At 41.7% G+C, this 22,564-nt stretch overlaps 1 protein-coding gene across 5 annotated transcripts in view; it reads left to right on the top strand.

The window, feature by feature from the left end:
* LOC105186705 (protein cordon-bleu) overlaps positions 1 to 22,564 on the top strand; it is a 150,770-nt gene that overhangs the window by 12,930 nt on the left and 115,276 nt on the right. Inside the window, exon 1 of one of the 5 annotated variants that reach the window (XM_025298219.1) lies at positions 16,666 to 16,801. The exons of 3 other annotated variants lie outside the window; for them this stretch is intronic. In XM_025298219.1, the coding sequence (XP_025154004.1) occupies positions 16,764 to 16,801 (38 nt within the window). In that variant the 5' untranslated portion in view covers positions 16,666 to 16,763. Of the gene's footprint in view, positions 1 to 16,665; positions 16,802 to 21,691; positions 22,218 to 22,564 lie in introns of those variants that run through there. One more of the 5 variants, XM_025298221.1, reaches the window with a different exon arrangement.

The raw sequence follows: 22,564 nt of genomic DNA, 5'->3' as shown, positions 1-22,564 counted from the left end.
TTCAAAGATCGTACGTAGAGTAACGTAACGGAGAGAAAACGGTAAAGTGTCAAGAGAAATGGCTTATCGCTATTACTAATATCTATTACCGATACATTTTCTAATCAGCGCTAAGAACGCGCCTTATTCTCGCGCAGGACGAATTATCGCCTGCAGGTCTCCAGGGCTAAGTGAAACTGGCTGCAACGATATTCACTGCCGCGACATTAGAAACCTGAATGGAGACGCGAAAATAACAAGGCGAGCCGGCGAGTGTCTTATTGCTCTTTCGATATTGATTTACACGATCGGAAGTAAAAGTGAACTAGCGTGTCTGACCACAAAGCCGCTACCTGCAATGCTAATAATTTCCTGAGTAACGAGCAACTCGAGACTGCAGGTCTCCCGGTGAATGATCCGGAACATTTTTATTTTCAAATTCTAAATTGACTAAATACATATCGCTTCGTAAATAATCGTACTCGATGAGAAAACCGATCCGGTCGGGACGTTCTCTCGCGGCGAGCTTGAGAGGACATCTTGAGCCGGGAATGGCCTCTATTCAGAGAGGAACACGTTACACAACGGTTTTTATGCTCTCGCACGAACGAGGAAGTACGTTGCAACGGTGTTGCTGATTAAGACAGGTACACAGAAGGAAAGTTATAATATTAACGATAAGACTGTCCGCGGTGAGTGCCCGATAATTACGCGATTATTACGAATTTACGTATTTATTACGCGTTATGAAAACGAGAGATAAACGGGAAATAATACGCGGATATGATGCTAATATTTCCGCGGCGTGTTATTACGCGTACGGAATATCTGTGTCATTAAGAACTTAATTAGCGGTGTTTTTTTTTGCGCGCTAATTGCGTGCGATTTATCGCCGGATATTGCGCGCGCGTATGTTTGGACACGCAAAATTAAATCAGGCGTCCAAAATTTTATTACATTCCAATGTAATAATACGCGATATCGCAAATCTCTCGTCTCTCTCCGCTGAGAGTTAGTTGGATTTTGCAATACAGGTGTTATGGTAAAACTGCCGTCTCTCGTGCTATTAACCTTATTCATCTTTAATTATTTTATCGCGAGAACGAGCATCCCCTCATATTTATACTCGTCAACTTTTATTTTTTTTCTGAAAGTTCAGCGAGAGGCAAGACTTGAAACTTTCGCGGTGGGCGTATAAACTTTCGCGATGGCCGCATGACGGCGGGCTGGGAAAAGAGAAGAAGGAAAGAAAGATTCGTTACGTTGCGTGTATATTCTTATTAACAGTTGCGACGTATTATTACAGTCACTAGACAACGGTATTAATCCTACGTGTTTGCTGCTCTAATGTATGCACGTGCATGCGCGTGTGTGCGTGCGCGGATCCGTGCTTTCAGAAGGCGGATTTGAATACGGTCATTAGTTCTCGCTACCGTTAGAGACGGCTCGGGAGACAATAGATACGGCGCAAATCATAATTGCGAAATTACGTTGCGTAAAGTTATTAGCCGCTTTTTATCCCTCGCGGCATCGACAGTCCCAAGGCTGTTTTTGCGCGGTTCTCTTGCGAAGCCTGCCCTCGCGTATCGCGTCTGTAATCGTGTCGTCCCTAGAAAAACTCACGTTGTCACGCTTTCCTTCATTCCGACGTGACAAATCGTTAGATTATTCCCGCCAGCGCGGCCCCCACAAACGTGGATTCTTACTCTCGTAGGAAGACGAATTGGGAAAAATACCGACGTTTCACATACTTTCTCTCGATTGTAGATTTTTCAGCGACGGAACATTCTATTTCTCTCTCTCTCTCTCTCTCTCTCTCTCTCTCTCTCTCTCTCTCTCGCGGAATGCAAGTCCGCCGTGCAATTGAGAGTCGAAACTTAAAGATCCGCTGATACAATGTCCATTCAATTTCTTGGAGACGGGCCAGGAAAGATCCGAATCGAATTGATCTATTAATTAATTAACCGGAAGACAGCTGACTCTCGTTATCGTATCATATTTCGTCGATAATCTTTTTCTTTTCTTTTTTTTTCTTCACGTTATACGTTGCATGTTACACATCGCAGCGAGGTTATCCTTGATTTCTTACACCTGCGTGCGGCCTTAATTGACTCTTCCGTTCATCTAGACCATCATCGCGCAGTAGTCTCTTAATAGACGCGCGAGAAGGTTACGTGAGTCATAGTTAAGGCGATGTAAATTCGCCTTATCGGGCTGAGTTCCTTTTTGAACTCGCGCGCGCGCGCGGGATTCTCCTATACTGGGACTTCCTTCGGAATCGTGTCAGCACGTTTAATTACGTGCGAGACCCATCGTGTACAGTAGAATTAAGACGACTCGACTCGCGGCTTCGTAAACGTCTCGGTGCTGCGGTGTTCTCCCTCGCCGCCGGAGCCTTCTTCGCCTGAGGTCGCGTTGCATGCGTATCATCAAAAGGAATGAGATAACAATGACACGAGAGGAAGAACGACGTCCATTTTACGCATAATTAGAACTCGCGGTCCGCTTCGCAATCACGCGAAGTAATGTTATCGTGTAGATTTATCTTTTTCCCTAGCCGCGCGTGCTTTTCGACTGCGCGAGAAAGAGGAGAGAGAGAGAGAGAGAGAGAGAGGGAGAGGAAAGTGGATATTAAAAAAAGAGAAATCTATATAATCCGCTAACGTTTCTCGATCTTTCGTTTGGAGAAGCGTCAATGATCGAACACGAATCCTCAAGAGCAAATTTATCGCTTCCTTTTCCATTATAATTGCTAATAACGATCGCACAACGAACGCTCTTGAAATTACCATGATTATTATCAGCGATTTAACGACGTGCCGTTATGTACTTTTATCATCGCAAGAAATTACTTTCTAAAATTTTAATGAATTTCTAAGAACGCTGCATGATTAAAGTATTCGGCTGGCTTCATTCCGCGCTGTTTTCCCAGCGATATCCCGCCACCGCCGGAAGACGTTTTAATAAATGATCACCGCGAGTTTCCATCCGGAACGCGTTTGAGAGCGCGCGTTGCAGAAGACTCGTCGCAGCCGTCCGCAGCTCGATGAGCATCGTCGGCGACGATGGCGGTCGCGTAATTATAATTATTCCACGCTCCTTTATTAGGCATTCGTTTGGGTCGCGAGGCGTGCGCGCGCGCGCGCGCAAATACAGGCGAACACGAACGTTAGAACGTCCGAGGCTCGGTCCGATGCGTGCGCGCGATTTCCTCGGCGAGATAGTACGTCCTTCTTCTTTAGGTCGTTATCCTTCGAGCGCGCGCGGGCGCACGAGACGCGCTCGCGAGTCCTCGCCAATTAACTATTGTTAACTCGCGACGAGAGAGACGCAGGAAACCCCGTGACGGTGGTCCCGAAAGCCGGGATCTCTCACAATCCACGTTTCTCCCTAATGGGAAACGTCTACCTTCTCCGCCCGCCCGCTTACTCCTCGCGCTGAGCGAAGAGGAGGAACGGGCGAACGAGCGGCCGAAGATTAATGCGCGATTGTCCAGCGGGCAAACTAATTCCCCGCTCTTCCCCCGAGGTGTACGTCGAGGCCGCGGATTAACGTCCACCGATGAAACCGCTACTTCCCCCGTCGATTCCCGCGGCTCGTTCGTTTCGCTCTGCCTCGAGAGGCGTCCTGTTCCCGCGAAATCGTCCGAATCGGTCACGTGAACGACGTGTCGTGATTTAAACCGTCTTTTCCTGCGCGCGCGCGTTCCCTGGGAATCCGCAGGGTTGGGAAAGTTGCTGTGTGCGTAAAAGTATCTGGTTACAGTTACAAGCTACTGATCTTCAAAAATAACATGTTACAGTCGTAGTTATTTAGGAAGTAACGAGTTGTTACTTTTCAGTTACTTTTTTACAATAATTGTGCTGTTGTTTTAAATTTTATAATTGTGCAAATTCCTTCAACTTTATATAAAAGTAGTTTGTCGATTATTATATTCCTCACATTGCATATAATTTTTACATAATTTTTACAAATTAGATTCATTAATTTAAATAAGCAATTCATATTTATTCTTTAAGACTATCAATAACAATTATAAGAAAGTGAATGGATTTGATGAGGATAATAAATACTAAAAATATTAAAAGTAATTTTAACATCAAAAATTAGATCTTTTCACTAAAAAATATATTGATATTTTATAAATAAAAACTTACATTCATATACTTTCTTAAATTTGCGGTTGAAGTTCTGCTTGCGTGAATAATTTTTTTGCCAGCGCATATTTTGTAGAGAAATGCCCAGTTGTTCTTGTTTCCAAATTTTTGCTGTAACACGAATTTCTGCATATGCTGGCCATGGCATTTTGCAATCCTTCTCCAAAAGTTTTATTCACTGCTTGAATTTTTTAATACAACTGAAACCACGCAGCACACTTCACGCTGAACGCAGGTTATGTTAACAAATAAGGACTGGCGACGCGCGATAGAAATGTCCAATAGGCGTACAATCTTTTTGAAAGAAATACAGGTTGCGTTCGGAGAGGAGAGCAGACTATCAGCGCTATTGCGTCATTTTATCCTTGTTTTACATCTAATGAACAATAAAGATAAATAAAGACACAAGTAGCGCGTTTTCCAAATGCAGCCAGAATAACTGTATACTTACAGGATAAAAAGCATCACATGTCACGTTATCACGCTGGTCTACCAGAAACTTAAGTTTGAAATATATAAAATAACTATTAAAGTAATTATTTGATTAGTTACTAGTTATCAAACAAATGTAACTAAGTTAAGTTATAGTTACAGATGGGAAAAACGGAACAAAGTTAAGTTACCAAAAGTTATAGTTACCAAAAAAAAATCACTGTAAATGTAACTTCGTTGCAAGTAACGAGTTACTTCCCAACCCTGGAGATCCATAGATCCTCGCGATCTACAGTGATCCGCGCTTGAATCTAAAATCTACGCTCGGTTAAATATGTGTTGCGAGAATCGAGCCTCCTCACGGGAAGGATATTTGCAAGAGCATCGATCAGATATCTCTCTCTTTTTACTTTTCATTTTTTCTTACTTATGATACCTCGAATTATCTGCTTCAATTTCCTCTCGAGAGTGGAGCATGCAAGGAAACAGGATTATTTTTGCCGCTGCGATATCGATATCTGTTGTTGGTGCGCATTAATTAACGATGCAGTAATGAATTTAATAATTGCGGATCGGGCTCGGGGGATTCCTGATTTTCCTCTCGTCTCACGGATGAAGTTATTGCAATTAACTGTTATTGGGATCGCGAAATCGGCGCAAAACTAGATAGCCGGAGTGAATCGCGCTCGTCGACATCTACTCGCGCGATGGTACGGTGTCGTTGGGACGCATGCTCGATCATTTGGAATTTCTCGAGTAACAGCTATAATTTCGTAGCGAGCATATTTATGGCTTTTATTATCGGCTGTCGGAAGCGCAAGATCTAATTATCGCTTTGCGCGTTGAAACTGGATTTAAATTACGTTCCTGGCCGCGACAAAGTATCGGCTCCCGGGCGACTCGATGTACTTTGCGCGTCGTTCGGTCGTATTTTATCATCGTACACGCGATGAAAGCGCGACAGAGAGAAGGCGTAAGATGTACGAGTAGAAATAATCCCCATTTCCGAAAATTTTAATATCACTTGATTATACAGGGTGCTAAATTTCAAACGTAACAGATAAATCTCGAAAACTATGAAAGATATTAAAAAAAGATATTAAAACACGTGTCCCATGATTTCGAAGGGGAAAGAGAATAGCATTATCAGTTTTTTTATTTGGAGAGCATTTTCAAGCTCAGTTGAAGGTCAACTTAATTTTTTAAAATAGAAATTTTTTATTATACCTTCTTTTTCATTATATCTTCCAATTTTTTATTATATCTTCTTTTTTTACCAATTAATTTTAACAACTTACGTCTGAAATTTTTTATTTGCCTAATATTTTTTGAAATATTCAAGGAAAACTTGGTAACTTTTTCATCATTTAACTTACGATATTTCGCTATTTGTCGAAAGAAAAAATAGTATTAGACTTTTTTACTTTAGTTACTATCAATAATATATTATTATAATAGTGCCCTAACTTTTGTTAACTTATTGACCTTTCAAAAATCCCCCTTTCAAAATTATTAAATTAACAAAAGTTGGGGCACTATTATAGTAATATATTATAATAATATATTCTTGATAATAAATAAAGTAAAAAAGTCTAATACTATTTTTTCTTTCGACAAATAGTTAGCGAGATCTCGTAAGTTAAATGTTAAAAAAGTTACCAAGTTTTCCTTAAATATTTAAAAAAATATTAGGCAAATAAAAAAATATTTCAGACAAAAGTTGTTAAAATTAATTGGTAGAAAAAGAAGATATAATAAAAAACTGGGCGTTCTATTTAAAAAAATTAAGTTGACCTTCAGCTGACCTTGAAAATGCCCTCCAAATAAAAAACTGATAATGCCATTCTCTTTCCCCTTCGAAATCATGGGACATGTGTTTTAGCTTTTTTTTAATATCTTTCATGGTTTTCGAGATTTTTTACCTGTTATGTTTGAAATTTAGCACCCTGTATATCGGATTGTTCGATAAGTTCGCAGAGATCTTTGAGAAGAATTCAAAGCTGATACGTTTATAGCTAAATATAATTTTGCCCAATATCGATTTTAGTCATTTTTTCGATAACAGTTTATAAAAAGAAAGAAAGACGAAAAAATAAAATTGCGCTTAATCATCGGGCTATCGGCTTGGAGTTTTTCGTAAAAATCCCTGTGAGCTTATCAAACAATCCAACATATCAATAACGCGATTGGACATTACTCTCTAAAATATTTTAAAGCGCGACAAGCGAATCTAAATTCTATCTTCTAGATCTTTAATATTTTGTTGCAGGTAATTGTTATTTTCATCTCTACCGTATTCCTACGGGAAATTAGTAATGTTATACGAAAACGTGCATCTGCGCGTAACCGCTCGCGTACGCTCCCATTTTCCGTCGCGCAGTTGCGCGGTTTGAATTTTGTTGTTCCGCGTAGCCCTCTTGTAGCCGAGGGGAGAAAAGAGAAAGAGTGGGTGGGAGAGGGAGAGAGAGAGGGAGAGAGAGAGGGAGAGAGAGAGGGAGAGAGAGAGGGAGAGAGAGAGAGAGAGAGAGAGAGAGAGAGAGAGAGAGAGAGAGAGAGAGAGAGAGAGAGAGAGAGAGAGAGAGAGAAAGAGAGAGGAACAGTGGCACAATAAATGCGGCAATTACTCACGATATATACGGGCAATTAACACGATAGTCGATCCTAATGAGCGTCAAGCGGCATAAGCGAGCGGGATACTCATTGAGACGGCAAATTGTTGTTCTTCTTCCTCCCCTCAGAACGTGTAATCGTTGCATCTCCGATTCCGCCGCAGGTCGTTGCACTCCCGCATCGCATTGCACGCCGTATTGAACGCCGCGCGACTTTTTTCTCACCGACGAGCGCGATGTATCGGCATCGCACGGCGGCGACGGCGTCGCGTTCTGCAGGTTCTTCTCCGGGCAAGACACAGCGGTTAGTTCTACGAGCTTAGAGCGTGCGTTGGGAATTGCCGTTAGAATTGGAACTGTTCCGCAGGAGTGTCCGTTTTGCATCGAGCTCGCGGCGCGAGCGAACGATTTCTGAAAACTGCGCGCGCCCGCCGCGCGCATTCGCGCGGCTCAAATCCGTCGGCAGAGTCGATTAACCGTAAAGTAAATTTCTCCGCAGAGTAATTGAAAATTAGCTCTGGGATAAGCGCGACCTTTGGCGTCGCCCGCAAAGAGACGATATTTATATATTTCGCAACTGAATCTTTTTCTTAATAATATAACGGGGAGAAGGGAGAAGAATTCTTTTTATCGATGGCCACATAGCGTGTTCGCAATTTGCTATTATACAATTTCGCAGCTGCATTTCACGGATCTCCGACCGATTACTTTTCGCAAATTGGATTAGAATATCTGAGCGTGGATAATGACATCGGAATGCGACGACAACCGATATCGTTTGATGTGCGATCGTAGTTGGAATTAAACCGAGCCAGTTAGTTTCACTGTCGGGGAAATGCAATTACGAATAGGAAGACGAAGGCGGGGGAGAGAGGGAGGGAGGAGAGGGAGGAAACGATGAGACGCGAGAGATAACAGAAACTGGTTGCGCTTCTCTCTCGATTTTCATGAGACCTGGTCGACAAAAATCCGGCGGTTATCTTTTTTGCGTTCGCGCCGATAAGCCCGGCGTTAGGCTTATCTAAGCGCTTTCTATGATCCGCCGATGGTCGTGCTGGAATGGAAATTATGTCGTTGATCGGACGCCGCGTTACGTGGAATGTCGCTCGGCGATAATGACGACGGCTTTGAGCTGTCTATTAGCATTAATGACCCGCAAGATTGTCGTAAGATCGCGCGGTCTTTGTTCGATCGATTTCACACGAGGCCTTTTCCTTCTCTCGCTGTATCTCGCAACCGACGGCAATAATGGCTTTTTTCAGAGAAGTTTTTCCTTGCAATTATGATATTTGGGTTGCCGCTGGAACTTGCAATTACTGTGCGTCCGGCGAACCTTTATTTACAGTCTCTTCATCTGTTTCTGAGAAATGATGTTTTCTAAATGTAAAATCGGTTACGAGAAAAGTATATACAGGGATGGGGCGGCGTTTATAACGACCAGGGCAATTTTTTCGAAAACGAAGCGAGACATCAGAAGATATTTCAGACAGAAGTTGTAGGTCTTCAAGAGGGACATAAAATAACTATTTCAGTTTGTTTACAGATGGCGCCAGTTTCGAGATATTTACTGATCATTACTTTTCTTAATTTTCCCAATGGGAAATCCTAATTTTGTTATTATATCATCTTTTTCTACCAATTAATTTGAACAACTTTTGTCTGAAACATTTTTTTATATACTATATATATTAATATTTTTTGAGATATTTAAGGAATACTTGATAACTTTCTCAATATTTAACTTACGATATCTCGCTAACTGTTTGCCGGAAGAAAAAGTGGTACCAGACTTCTTTACTTTCTTTAGTCTCAAGAATATATTGTTACAATAGCGTCCTGACTTTTGTTAACTCATCGATTTTTGGAAATTTCAAAATCATCAAATTAGTATCAAATTAAGTATATACTCATATTATGAATGATTATTCCCTAAATTTTTTGAAGTGAGGCTTCACTGGAAATCAACGAAATAATAGTGAAAATATTGCTACTTGAAATCAGGAAAGAAAATGTTTCACTCAAACTTTGATTGAATTTTTTATCCAAATGAATAAATATTTCAGTGAATTAAATCATTTGGACTATTTAGATTAGAAAATGCTCGACAATTCAAAGTGAAAAGCTCACCGTATATGAGTAAAAAATTACTCGAATTCAAACTCGTTAGTCACTCTACCTTTCGAACGAAACTTTATCTCAAGAAATTTAGAAAGCACACAAATATAAAAAGAAATGTTCGGTGTGTTTACGCTCGAGTTATTAAATGTTAGAACGGCTTAATAAATATCCGATATCACCGTTTCCGATTATATTTTGCACCTGCGCGCACCTGTTCTGCAATCAACGAGGACGATCGTTTTTAGCGAAGTAGGTAATATACCTATATTACGGACGGGATTGCTTATTGTGGTTCTCTTAATGTCTATGCAATTCCGAGTCCGCGAGAACGTAATAATCAACAGCTCGCTGCCAAATTATAACGTAATTTTGAGGCAACAAGGGCTTGATTAACCTCTTTTTGTACGACTCTTTATTTTTAAAAAGACACACGCATATACATACGCATGTGAATGTGACATAGAAAAATTCTCGACTCTGTGAGCGTATTTTCACTCCTTCAAAGAAATCAGGTTAAAATTAATTTCTAGAATCATCGGCGCAGATACAAATCCACCAAAGTGTTTACTTTATCACTCACTTCGTCCGATCGCAACGCAATATTCAATTCTGCGCGGTATAATTGCATATCACGCGTCGCTCCAAGAAACGTGCTATCATTGTGGGAATATTTTCCCGTCCCGATACTTAAAAATGTTAGATTAACCTCTCAACATTACCCGTCGCTTGTGGTTTGACTTTGTGCGAACGAAGAAATACTTTTCCATCCGATTTCGGGCGAATCCTGCGAATGGGTGGGTGCAAAAGTTGTGGTGCCTCGAGGAATTGACATTGCTGTCCTGTCGTCGCCGTCGCCGTCGTCGCCGTCGTCGTCGTCGTCGTCGTCGTCGTCGTCGTCGTCGTCGTCGTCGTCGTCGTTGTCGTCGTCGTCGTCGGGAAATTTGAATTCCACGCGAGTCGAGCGTTTCGCATCGCCTGCACGCAGCATTTTGGCGTGAGATGCGCAACAGGTGCCACGCCTCGCGAGGAGAAACGAGCTTGGCACAAACCGCGGACCGACTCGGCGAGTCTCACAAGCTAAGCACGGACCACGGTTTCCAATCGCTCAGTTATTCCATTCGCGACGCGATGCGTTTCCGCTGCGACGGGAAGTGATATTAATTCACCCATGCGCGAGCGAACGTTCTAATCCGACCTGTCCGCGTGATCCGTGTACGTATTTGTTGTACTGGCGACTGAGCGGCTGCGACGTAAGCGAAAGCGACCTGCCAGGTGATAGCTCGCTTCTTTCATATAAATGCAAATGATAATGTTCGTATCGATTACACGAGCCTACGCAAGTAGCAATTAAAAAAGAATGTTAAAGTTTTGCAAAGATTTATCGAGTCGTCGCGTCGGTGATTTTATCGGCTCAAAAGACGAGTCATCTTACGGATACCTGTAATATTGGACAATTTGAAGGGTATTAGAAAATGAAGGATAACATAGCAGATACTCGAATTAAATTTAGCATCTACTGCTTCGTTATTAGTAAAATATTTTGTTATATCATTGATGAGCATAATTAATTGAGAATTATTGAAATTCCAACCATCTTTGGCAAAAATCCCCGATAAGGTGTTATTATTTTTACGGTGGTTAATGTTTTGCGATAAAAATTCATCGCTTCGAGTTTTTAAAAATAGATTTAGTACAGGTTAAAATTCGTACATTCTTTTAAAATTATTGCTGACTTACAAAACTGACACATTATTTATGTTATTTTAATTTCAACCGCGTAATTACGTTACAAACAGATTAGATTATCAGATATTCTTTCCTGTAAGCAAATACCTTACCTTAGGAGCTTCCATTTTCAATGCTCAATTAAAGACTCCGTGCTTTTTCTTTTCTTAAAACCCATCCGATTGACGACGGATGTCTTTTTGAAAGAATCGTGGTCATTCACGTGTTGGAGGATAATTATATAAGCGGAAGCGCAGATTACTTGTAATTATGATTAATTGCGGCTATTTATGTGCCGCACCATGCTCGACGCGCGATGCCCGTCTAGCCCGGGTGTCTGAGAACGACACTGTTCTCAGACAATTTGTCGGGCGTGCGGAGATTGCATTTCGAGTCTTTTCAAGAATGTCCTCATTATGCCGCGCCAGATGTCTCCGGTGTGGTCCCATAAAGATAGAATCCTGTAGAAAACGTGGAGAATTCGTAGAAAGTGCAGGTAAATGGTGTGCGACGAGCGCGCGCGGTGATTCGTACTTGAAGTCCGCGGCATCAATTACCGCGGCTCGTACGAGATACGGAGCGGTTTGGTCATTTAGCATCCTCGTGTGTTCATTGAACTACTTAAATGCTCTCCGATTCACAGCGCAAGGTGAAGTCGCGCGTCAAGTTAGCCGGCGATGAAATTTCTCGCGAAAAGTGACGCGTGCTAATATTATTAGGTCATTGAATACGAAATGTCCGATTTCGAGTCAAAAATTTGGTTTATTATATCTCAAACCAGAAATAGTACAATTGATCAAAGTACGCGCCTAAACCGTCGACACAGTTCTGCCGTCTTAGTCCATTAATGCCGGCTGGGACAGAAATTTCGCGTTGATTTCAATGTTATGGATTTTTATGAAAATGCTCGAAAATTTTGATCCAAAGTACATTACCAGGGGTTCTCGAGGACGCTCTTCCCGAATCCGCTGCGGGAATAATAAGAAATGAGTGTTTGTACTGATTCGTAACGGTTTTTCTCCAAAAAATGTGATTTTTTCTCGTCAATTTTTTTTTAAATCATGGATTTCATTGTGATAAAAATGTTGAGTATTACTGAAAAGTACTCCAATCCTCGTGTCCTCGAGACTTGTACTTAAAATATATGTGGTTCTGAAATTTTTTGCAACTTAGTAATTTCGATATGTCTACCATATGCATGTATTACTATAGATATCGCCGGATCCTTGGGAACTCAGTCGAATAACTCGTTATGAATGCATTTTTATGAGAAATTATCCGAAATAAAAGCTATCCTGTTGATCGAGTTCTTTCACGTGCTAGGCCCCAAATTTGAATCCGATGTACTTTTCGGGCCTAACGGGGACCCAACGTTAATTTTTTGGCGCAAAACTTATATTTTTTATACATTATTTTTACACAATACAGTATTTATTACACAATATTATACGATACAGTATGCAATATTTTTTATACATATTTACAAATTTGAAAAGTACAGAAAATTTTATGTCCAGATATGTATTTTTGAAATTACAAGTCTCGGGGACACGATTGGGATACTTTTCAGTAATATTTAACATTTTTATCAAGATGAAATCCAATGCATGGTTCAAATTGATCAGTTGTTGTCGGTAGCGATGCCCATTGACAGTATCGCCCGGCTTCTTTTCAGTAGCTCATAGTACACGATTGTTTTCTGGTCCCACCAAACGCAGAGCATTGTCTTCTTTCCGAAGCGATTTGGCCGTGCCGTCGATGTTGATGCTTCGCCAGGTGAAAGCCACGATTTTTTGCGTTTGGGATTCTCGAAATATATCCACTTCTCATCGCCAGTAACAATTCGATGCAGGAAACTCTTTCTTTCATGCCGCAAAAGCAAAATTTCGGAAGTGGCTCTTCGATTTTCCATCTGTCTCTCAGTCAACTCATGCGGCACCCAATTTCCTATCTTTTGAATTTTTCCCATGGCATGTAAACGTTTGGAAATACATTGGCGAGTCATGTTTAATACCTCCGCAAGTTGATCTTGTATTTGCGTATCATCTTCATCCAATAACGCTTGCAGATCGGCGTCCTCCGGCTTGTTTTTGGTCTTCCGGAGCGCTCCTTGTCCTCAGTGTCGAAATCGCTACTTCTGAAGCGTTCAAACCAATCTTCACAGGTAGTTTTCGATGGTGCATGTTCGCCGTGGGCCTTCCTCAAGCAAACGACGTGCTTCAGCTGCACTTTTTTTTAAAGTTAAAGCAGAAAAGCCAAAGCTTCCCGCAAATGCTGTTTATTTGGCACAAAACTCGACATCTTCGTTGTTAGAAAAAATATTTTTGCGTTGCGATATGTGTTGGTATTACGACTGGTTATTGTTAACAGTTGTCCAAGCTATAAAAGAAACACAAGGCGTTAAAGGGTTAAATATCCGCAAAATGCGCACAGCGCGCTATCCGGTGATATGGTATACCGCAAACAATATCGCAATGCAGTATTAATCGGGCGTGAGCGATCCCCGCGTTACTTCTCCCACTTCTGTCACTCCGTTCCGATTAACGCGATGAAAGTCAATAACGTAATAACATAAATCTTTTTCGCTCTCGCGTGCGCGGCAAATGTTGAAACAGGTATAAATTATAAGTGCGCAACGCGGCGCGCGATATAATAAGGCCGTTTTGCATACGCGGTCGAAGCAGTCCGACCAGTTTTGCCGCGCACGACACTGACAGTGATAGCGGCGGAAAAAAAGTAGCGAAGGTCAAAAAATCGCTGGATGTTTGATTGACAATGACGCGCCGATCTCTCACGGCGAGGGGATTTCCGCTTTCTACTCCCCTCCAGATTTTCTTTCGTCGAGAGACGTTGCAGAAGGTGCTGATAAAATGATGCTCTCGTTGCGTCGATGTTGTCCGCTCGACTGTGGATGCATGCTTTCTAACTTTGGCGTCTTGCGACATTCTTGCGCCGACTTCTCTCCGCTTGCGAGCGCGAGACGCAAATCGCGCTGGCCGACGTGTCGTCGTGCGAGCGAAAATACGCGCGCGACACTCTCATCGCGCGAGGATTCCTGGCCTGATTATCGCGGCGACCGGTAATTAGTCCGGACAGCGCGACTCGCCGTTGCCCCACGACTCGGAAACAAGCAGGACCTGTTTCGGAGTGCCGGTTAAGCGCGTCTGTGCGCGCATCCTGCGACCGCACGGCGTGCAGTGGTGGCCAAGTTGGCGAATCACAGCTTTCCTCTTGATCCTTGATGCTGAAAATTTTTATCTTTCGATGTATCTCGTTACTTGCAAGGTGTCTCGACTATGAAAAGCGAACCGGAGATAGAGGAATAAACGACAAGTCTTAGAGTTGTATTCGAAACGCATTTGAATTTTAATCAATTTTAATACGCATATATGAAGAATGCAAGTTGAAATATTCATTTTTCGAGCTCACTAAATTATTCCAGCTTTCAGAGATTATTTCAATTAGTAATCAACATATAGTATTCTTTTACAGAGAGAAAAAGATGTTTTCACTATATTATTATAATTTTACGTAATATTTTTTAATAATATACAATGTTGTTATTAGTTGCTTTATATTTATTATTCTTAATATAAAGTTTACATTGGCAGATCTTTAATCGAGATCAATCTTCCACTTCAAGGTATATGTTGTGCAATGCATCCATCACCATTGCAACCTCATTGACGTTGTCGTTGCACTGGTTGCATCCTCTGCAGGCGCAAATTAGTGAATACGTTACTGCTTGCAGCGACATCTGAAGCTATCGCGGCAAATATATACTGAGCAACTATGTACTTACACAAATATGTAAGAGAGAAATATAAATTTGTCTAGATGATAATTATTTAATTAAAAATAAGAGTAAGGGGGATGAAAGGATAAATGTCTTAACCATATGTTTATTTCATGAAATTAAGAAGGATGAACAAAAAGAGAAATTTCTTATGCACAATTTTTCTTTATTTCGAAAATAACTATAAATTATATAATATGAAGATTATGTGAAGATAGTCTTACATAAAAAAAAAATAATAAAAACGTGACAAGTGAAAAAAAAGTTCAATGTTTATTCTAACTTCCGCATACAATATACGTCGGCATTTTGCATATTACGACCAAATTAGCAATCAAGGATCACAGCGCGTTCACCAGGTTAGATAAAAAAGAATTATAGTTTATTTAATAAAATATGGGATAGATAGAAATTCATTGACGTGAAACTGTTGAAGAAAAATGTATAACAATATATCCTTGTTATCGCGACTGTAAAGTATTCTTCTGAATATTCGGGTGTGTTAGAAACACATTGAAATAATTAAGAATATTTGACGGAGTGAGGATCTCCCGCAGAAATCTTTCTATTCCCACAACTGAGTTTTCGTCTGATCCTTGGACAACAAAGAATCAGTGAATCAGTTAATCAGTTAATCAGGTCGAGTCTTTTTTCCTGTGTAAATGCAGTTTCACGTATTAACGTAATATGATGGATCAAGGTACATCATCGCGCTCAATCCGTTTGCGCTCACGGCTCACTACACGTGCAGTTCAACGTGATGGAATTACATTTGCTCACGTGGACGGCGCATTGAAATTACGATGGTCGGGATAATATGTACGGATTACGGAATCTCTTCAGGAATCAAGGAACCTTCATCGGGAATGTACGATTACGTAATACAGTAGCGTCTATAAGCGCTCGTACATTGCGCACGCAGTGTGGCCAAACACTGCGCTCGTCACACAGAATAGCTGCAACACTCTGCATCGCGATTCTTCCTGAATAAACGTAGGATTTACCCGTAAATTCCGAGTATATAATTATACATGTATCTAATCATGACAGATTGCGCGGATGCACACCGGCGACTTGTGGAAGATACTGTATGTCGTACGTCATGTAAGATCCAACGAGCATTCATTTCCATAACCAGACTCGAAGGGCGATATTACCTAACCCGGTCGGGCGACTTGATAAATCCTGCGATGTTACCTGTTCTCAAGCTTTTGAAGTCCTTGGTGAGATATTGCCGACTTCGAACAAAACTTTATATTTTTACCATGAACTTCACGTTAAATATGACCATCTATATACACGCTGACATATATATACAATCCTGACGGTTATTTAATTTATATATAAATTTAAATTTATAATTTAAATTTAAATTTATAATATAAAAAAATTCGCTAGATTATTTTGCTTAAATTTAAATTTTGTTTCGTTCAATTTGATCGCGCTGCAATAGCATCCAAACCACACAAAATACATTTAATTTCAGTTTTAATTTTATTTGTTTAAAGAGAGGCAATATATAAGAAATATCGCATGAAAATTTAACAATTATTTAATTTTAACTATAACGTCATCTGTCATTGTAATTGAACAACATTCGTCAATTTGACACGCACTGGTATGCGCAACAAAGCGATCTCAAGCTATTTGTCGTACACGCTGCATTTCACATCGGTAAATATGACGGCGAAATAAGACGGAGATCGATATGAAGCGCGCGCGTTGAAGGAACTAGCGGCAGTATACCTACGTTCATTATATCAACATCACCGGTCGGGCAGATGGTGGTGGTCTGCGGTGTTTTGGCACGTGACCGTTGCCAACGGTTATACCATTCCATGCGTGACCTTCAGCACGCACCCCTAGTACGTTTCTAACCGACGTCGGGTAGTGAGCTAAGTCTCTCGCATAACGTTCTATCTGTGCAACGTGTAACTGTGGTACAAAATGGGTTTTAAGCTGCGTCGATTGCTTCCGACACTACGGTGAGTTGAAATTACGATTGTATCTGTTGAATGCTCAGCCTCATCGCCGAGCTCTCCTCAATGAAAATCCATTTGTGCTAGATTTTCGATCTCAAGATTCTTCGTAAATCAACAAATGAGTTAAACGGAGGAATATAAAAAAAGCTTCGTGTTGTTTACTTGTAAAAAGGTATTTCATGCAGAAGTCGGTTTCTGTACGAAGAATATTTGTACATGTACAATCTTTTTCATATACTCGGTAAAGTTGGCACTTGAAGGCCAAACTTTAGGCTCGACATTTTCACAAACACCGAGAAAAAAGTATTCTGTTTGTAAAGTGATTTTTCCCATAGTCTTGTGTTCTAAGCGAAGCCTTTTACAGGAAAAGGATCCCTCTTTTAATAATAACGGTTTAGGTGAACCATTCATTTAAAATTTATTAGATATTATTCTAACTGTTTTCCTCTTATTTCAAGAGGATTTCCTTTTGCATCAATTAATTTTTCTCTTATATCAAGAACGCTTGTCAGCATTGTTCCTCTTCCACGTATTCACACAAAGACACTTTCTCTGTGCATATGACGGTTCTCGCCGCATTTGTTTTATGGACAACGTCTGGAGCAAAGGAGAAAAGAAGAGAGATCGTTATTCAGTTTATGTTATTTTTCCCGGTTGTTTCGTCATGAACGAAGTTCAAGAATCTTTGGAGAAAATTATCTTATTAAAGACATATTGGTCCCATACTTCAGCATAAATACATATATCCATTTATCATATCGCGTAGCACACCACATTAAATGCCATTTGGAGTACTTAAAATTACAAATTTATGTTTTCTCCTACTTTTTCAGCAGAAAGTAAAAAAAAATTTAACTAGAATTTTCACCGGACAGTTTCATAATAATTTTCTCTTCTTTCCCTACAAAGGAACGTATAACCAGTAAGAATAAAGTACAGTAAGAATAAATAATAATCCTCTTAAGAAAAGATTAAATAATCTATGTATAAGAGAAAATTTATATACGTTAAAACCAATAAGATTTGCATTATACATATAACATATAATTCTTCTAACTTTAAGAATAATGTGTTTATAATATTTTCCTCTTAATTTTAGAGGAATCCTCTAGAGGCCATATATAAAAGTAAGATCTTCTAAAATTTAAATGATTCCGCTTATTCTGAAATTATTCTGTTTTGGGTGAAGGAAAGTTCTGACATATCCGAAACGGATGCTGAGCTTACGCTTCATAGAAGGAATCGCGACGAGCCTGGAATATCCTGTATATACACGTTAATCTCAGTACGCTACCGAGGTCGTGCGCGCGCGGAAAAGTGTGCCTGTAACTTCGCTGACGAAGGGAAATCTGTGCGGCTACGTACGTATATAAAGTATCGGAGAAATTCCGTGTCGCTGAACCGTTAGACCGTCACCTGTTCGAGGTGTTATAAATGTACATTATGTGCACTTAAGGATGCACGCGCAGACATCTAGATCTGAGAAAAACAAATATGACAGGGTTGCTTCTGCAAGTTGAAAAATCTTTGAGGCGGTCGAGACGCCAAAGATGAATCACGTAATATCTGACGGAACGCCCGACGATGAGCGTAAAACACAATACTCGATATAAATGGACGTTTTATTTTATTGTTAGCGTCGCTCGTGGTATAATTACAGTGACTTTAAACAAAGAGAAACATAAATCTCAAAGCGTTTCCTCTTATCAATCATGATGTCAGCCGATAAATCACTAGCTGTTGCTCGAACATAGAAGCGCGATTAATACATAATACTCGATTAAATAAGAGACAGGCCACACTTAGAGGATACTTAATTTCCACCAACATCCCCTCCCCGAATTGAGATCATAAACAATATCGTTTCGTTCGAGACGGTGGTTCGAGGTGTCGAGGCTCTTCGCGGTTGAAAATAAACAAAAGTTGTTGAGGGGGGTCGTTTCTTTCCACCTCGTTCTGGTTTTCCTCGTTTTGGTTTTCACGACGCACTTGAAAAGATCTGCAAGCGACGAGTGCGCTCTCGTGCGAGAAGAAACCGCGCTAACTAGAGCCCCGAGGATTTATTGAATAATCTATAAATCTCATCGATTGACGCGCGCCTTTGAGAGAGAAGCGCGGAGATGCCGTGACCAATGAAGAGGCAGGGTTCCTCTTCCGTTGAAGCGGTGTATTAATCTTGATTTATGTTGATACCGCGACCGAGTATCCTGGAGTCTGACCTTGAAATCGACCCCCTTCCCCTCGTCTCTCTTCTCTCTCCCTCCCTCTCTCTCTCTCTCTCTCTCCCTCTCTTTCTCTCTCTCTCTCTCTCTCTCTCTCTCTCTCTCTCTCTCTCTCTCTTTCACACACTGTGCCTCCTGCTCCGGCAACGAGTTACCTAGCACCCGCCGTTTCTAAATGATGATGAATGTCATTGCACTCTTATTGGAAATCTGCATCCAACTGCAACTCCTTCGCCGAGAAATTGCTTTCACGCATATGCGGCATAGATTTTTCGCGGATCTCTCGCGGAAGAAAATATGATCGTCGATTTTATCGGCCTTCGGGTGTGTACGAAGTATTTCCAAGTAAGTAGGATGTTCCTCCAGAACGCGCGTTTGATTTCGCGAGTTGAAGCAGCGTAAAAGCACGCGCGAATGTGTAACACACATTCTTTGGTGTTCCGAATATTTGTCGTCCCAGCAACAACAGACTTTTCGACAGGCGATGTCGAGAGATGATTCTGCGAAATGCTGCTCTTCGACCGCGTTCTCGAAGCGCGGTAATGTTTCTTTCCCGGAATAAATTTCTCACACTGCCGAATCTCTGAGAAAGGAGAAAAAAGTAGAATATTAATTCACGGTGCAGTCGAAAGTCGTGGCGAATTTTTTACTCGTGAGACAGCTCGCCGTCACCGTGTTCGGTCGCGAGATGTTCCCCCGAGGGAATTTACGAGGCGCGGCGATCGGGGGGAAGAGGGGGGGGAGAGGGGGAGGGGGGCATTTAAAATTTAACAGAGCGGCTCTCTGTCGTGGGTACTTAGCTTTATCCTCTCGGCTCGATCTCGGACGATTTCTTACAAGCGACCGGTGTGCCATTACACGCAATTTCAGCTTTCTCGGACCGGCGATTCTCGGTATTACGCGGATTTCCTCGCTCTCGGCCGTATAACGTCCGACGAGTGGCGAAATCGATCACAGTAATCTGCAGAATTCGTGATTTAGCCGCTCTCGCCTAATCCACGCAAATCAGGTTAGCGTGATTTCGCATCGGCTAAGCGTAATAGCGATTTTGCCGCTTTCACGTGTAAGGGCGGCCGCTCGGCGCGCGAGGGATAAATTCATCCTTTATGTAACAGCTGAGAAAAATCCGCCGCGCTGTTGCGCAATATTCTCAGCGCAGGAGAGAAGAAAATGGGGAAAAAGTGGAACCTCGCGATTACGAATACACCGCGGTGATTTCGCTAGGATACCACCGACGGGACGACTATTGGGGAAATGATTAAGCACGCAACACCAGTGACATATTTAGCGCGGCTGAGTTTCTTCGAAAATAACAACCGTCGGGACTTGATTTCCTCGCGATTTTATCACGCGCTGATGAACGCGATGCATCATGATCGTATATGCACTTCGAATAACGTCACCTCGATAACGCAGCACAAAGAGATTTTTATCGACCGGAGTGACAATGCCGCTAGATAATCGTGTAAAATATAATTTATTAATCGGCGATGATATTATATATATGATATTAAGAGATTTTTAGATTAGATATCCCGCAAAGCAACGTTACTTTATAAGGAATGACAACTCACCAGCATTACTCTTTAAGGAAAATTATATTAAAAAATCCATCTTAAAAAATTATATTAATAAATTATATATATATATATATTAGAAAGTTATATTAAAATTGTGTTATATATATAATATTAAAAAAATAATCCTTAATTTTAAAATTCTTAATTTTAAAAGATATATAATTCTTTTAATTAATATTAAAAATATATAAACATTTCTTTAAAAAATATCACGTCAGTCGCATACTACGCAGCTCAGTAAGCAATCTGTTAGCGATCTCTCCAATCTCTGTCGACAGATTGGAGACAGATTCGATCAGTATCAGACCATAGGTTATTTGCATTTGTGTTTGCATTCGATTCGTGTGTTCGTTCGACAGAATTTGACGGTAGCATGACGGTGGCAAGCAAGCAAGCAAGATCTTTGCAGTATGTTTTACTCAAATACATTGAAACGACAGATCTTGGTCGGTTTTTGTCATCAATCTGTCTCGATTATACTCTACTATTAGTTCCTATTGTATTTCTGCTAACAAACTGCTGATAAAATGTGCACACTGTGCAAAGTCTGCTTTTGCAGGTTTGACTATAGAATGTTATCAGTTCTCTTTTGACCCGAAACATTAATATCCGGACAGTGAAAGTGAGGATACTTTTGGAGCTGAACGTCACCAAATCACAAATTTATAGCTATAAATTTGTAATTTATTCACGTCGTTATTATTTTGCAGTACGTTACTGCTCTGTGTGTAAATTTCTGAAACGTAGATCGATCAGCCGATTCGTCATCGATACTTTCTCCCGTGCGAGAGGGCCATTCTTTCCGACTCATCAGGCAATATTTCCTCAGAATATACAGCTCATAATTTACCACGTTCAATCATCTCCAGCAGCAGGTATGAACTCATATTTACAAAATCCGACGAGCAGACCGGGCTCGGAATCGAGCAGCTGATCTGTCATCGACGTACCGCGCGTGCGAGATCGTCGGCCCCGTCGCCACGCGCGAGCGCGCCCGAGCGTGGCCGAGGACGGCCGAGCGGCGGCGAAGCCGGCCGAAGACGCGACGGGAAGTTGGCTGCTGGTCGCGCGACGCCGAGCAGAGAGCGGGCGAAAATTGCCGAAGCGTTCCGGCGCGAAAGCCGTTACCTGTCGGTCAGTCGCGGAGCGACAGTTCGCGTAGTAGTTTGATCGTCGTGGATCTCCCGTGGGCGCACGTGTAGTACAACAAACACACCGTGCCGCATCTATCTCTTTCGTCTCTCTCCGTCGCCGTGTGATGATCTGAGCCACGAGTGCGTGAGTGCCTCTCTGACGCGAGACACGGACGATTGTGCGCGGCTTATATTCGGAGGACAGAGCGGAGTACGAACGCGAGAGAGCGGTGGTGTCGTGATTCCAGCGCGCACGCCGCGCGACATTTTTCCATACCTGCCGGAAATGCACGCGACCGTTTAAAAAACGCGTCCGCCAGCTAGCAGTTTCGCAACTCGTCCATCACGCGGGAACAGTGACAATAGTGGACAAACAACGGAACTGGCGAGATTCATGGTGACTGATCGCGCCGTTCGCTGGAATTTTGGAGCAGCCCGCGGATGACCGAAAGGCATGACGGCAGCGCGGTTTTGATCGGCTAAGGTAAGCTCGTGAGATTACTTCGGAGGCTCGCTAATTCTCACACGACGACTCTGTCGCGACGACGATGTCACGGTGGTTATGATCGATGATGATTCGCAGCTGGAAAGTGGTCTAAAGTGCGCCGGTCGCCGCGACATTGTATCCGGACGTACTCTCTGTCTCTCTCTCTGTCTCTCTCTCTCTCTCTCGCTCTCGCTCTCCGAGAGAATGACACTCGATAAGCGGTAGGAATAATGTGCTTGACACGAACGCCCGCTAAAGTATTTCGAGATGTAGACACGTGTTTACGACGGGGAGAGAGACAGGACGTAATAGCGTCGTTGCTATCGTGACAATACCTCGCATGC

This window comes from Harpegnathos saltator, unplaced genomic scaffold, assembly GCF_003227715.2.
Source record: "Harpegnathos saltator strain DR-91 unplaced genomic scaffold, Hsal_v8.6 scaffold210, whole genome shotgun sequence".
In the NCBI taxonomy this organism is placed as follows: domain Eukaryota; kingdom Metazoa; phylum Arthropoda; class Insecta; order Hymenoptera; family Formicidae; genus Harpegnathos; species Harpegnathos saltator.
Note: the sequence above shows the minus strand (reverse complement) of the source record. Positions and strands in the feature narration are given on the sequence as shown.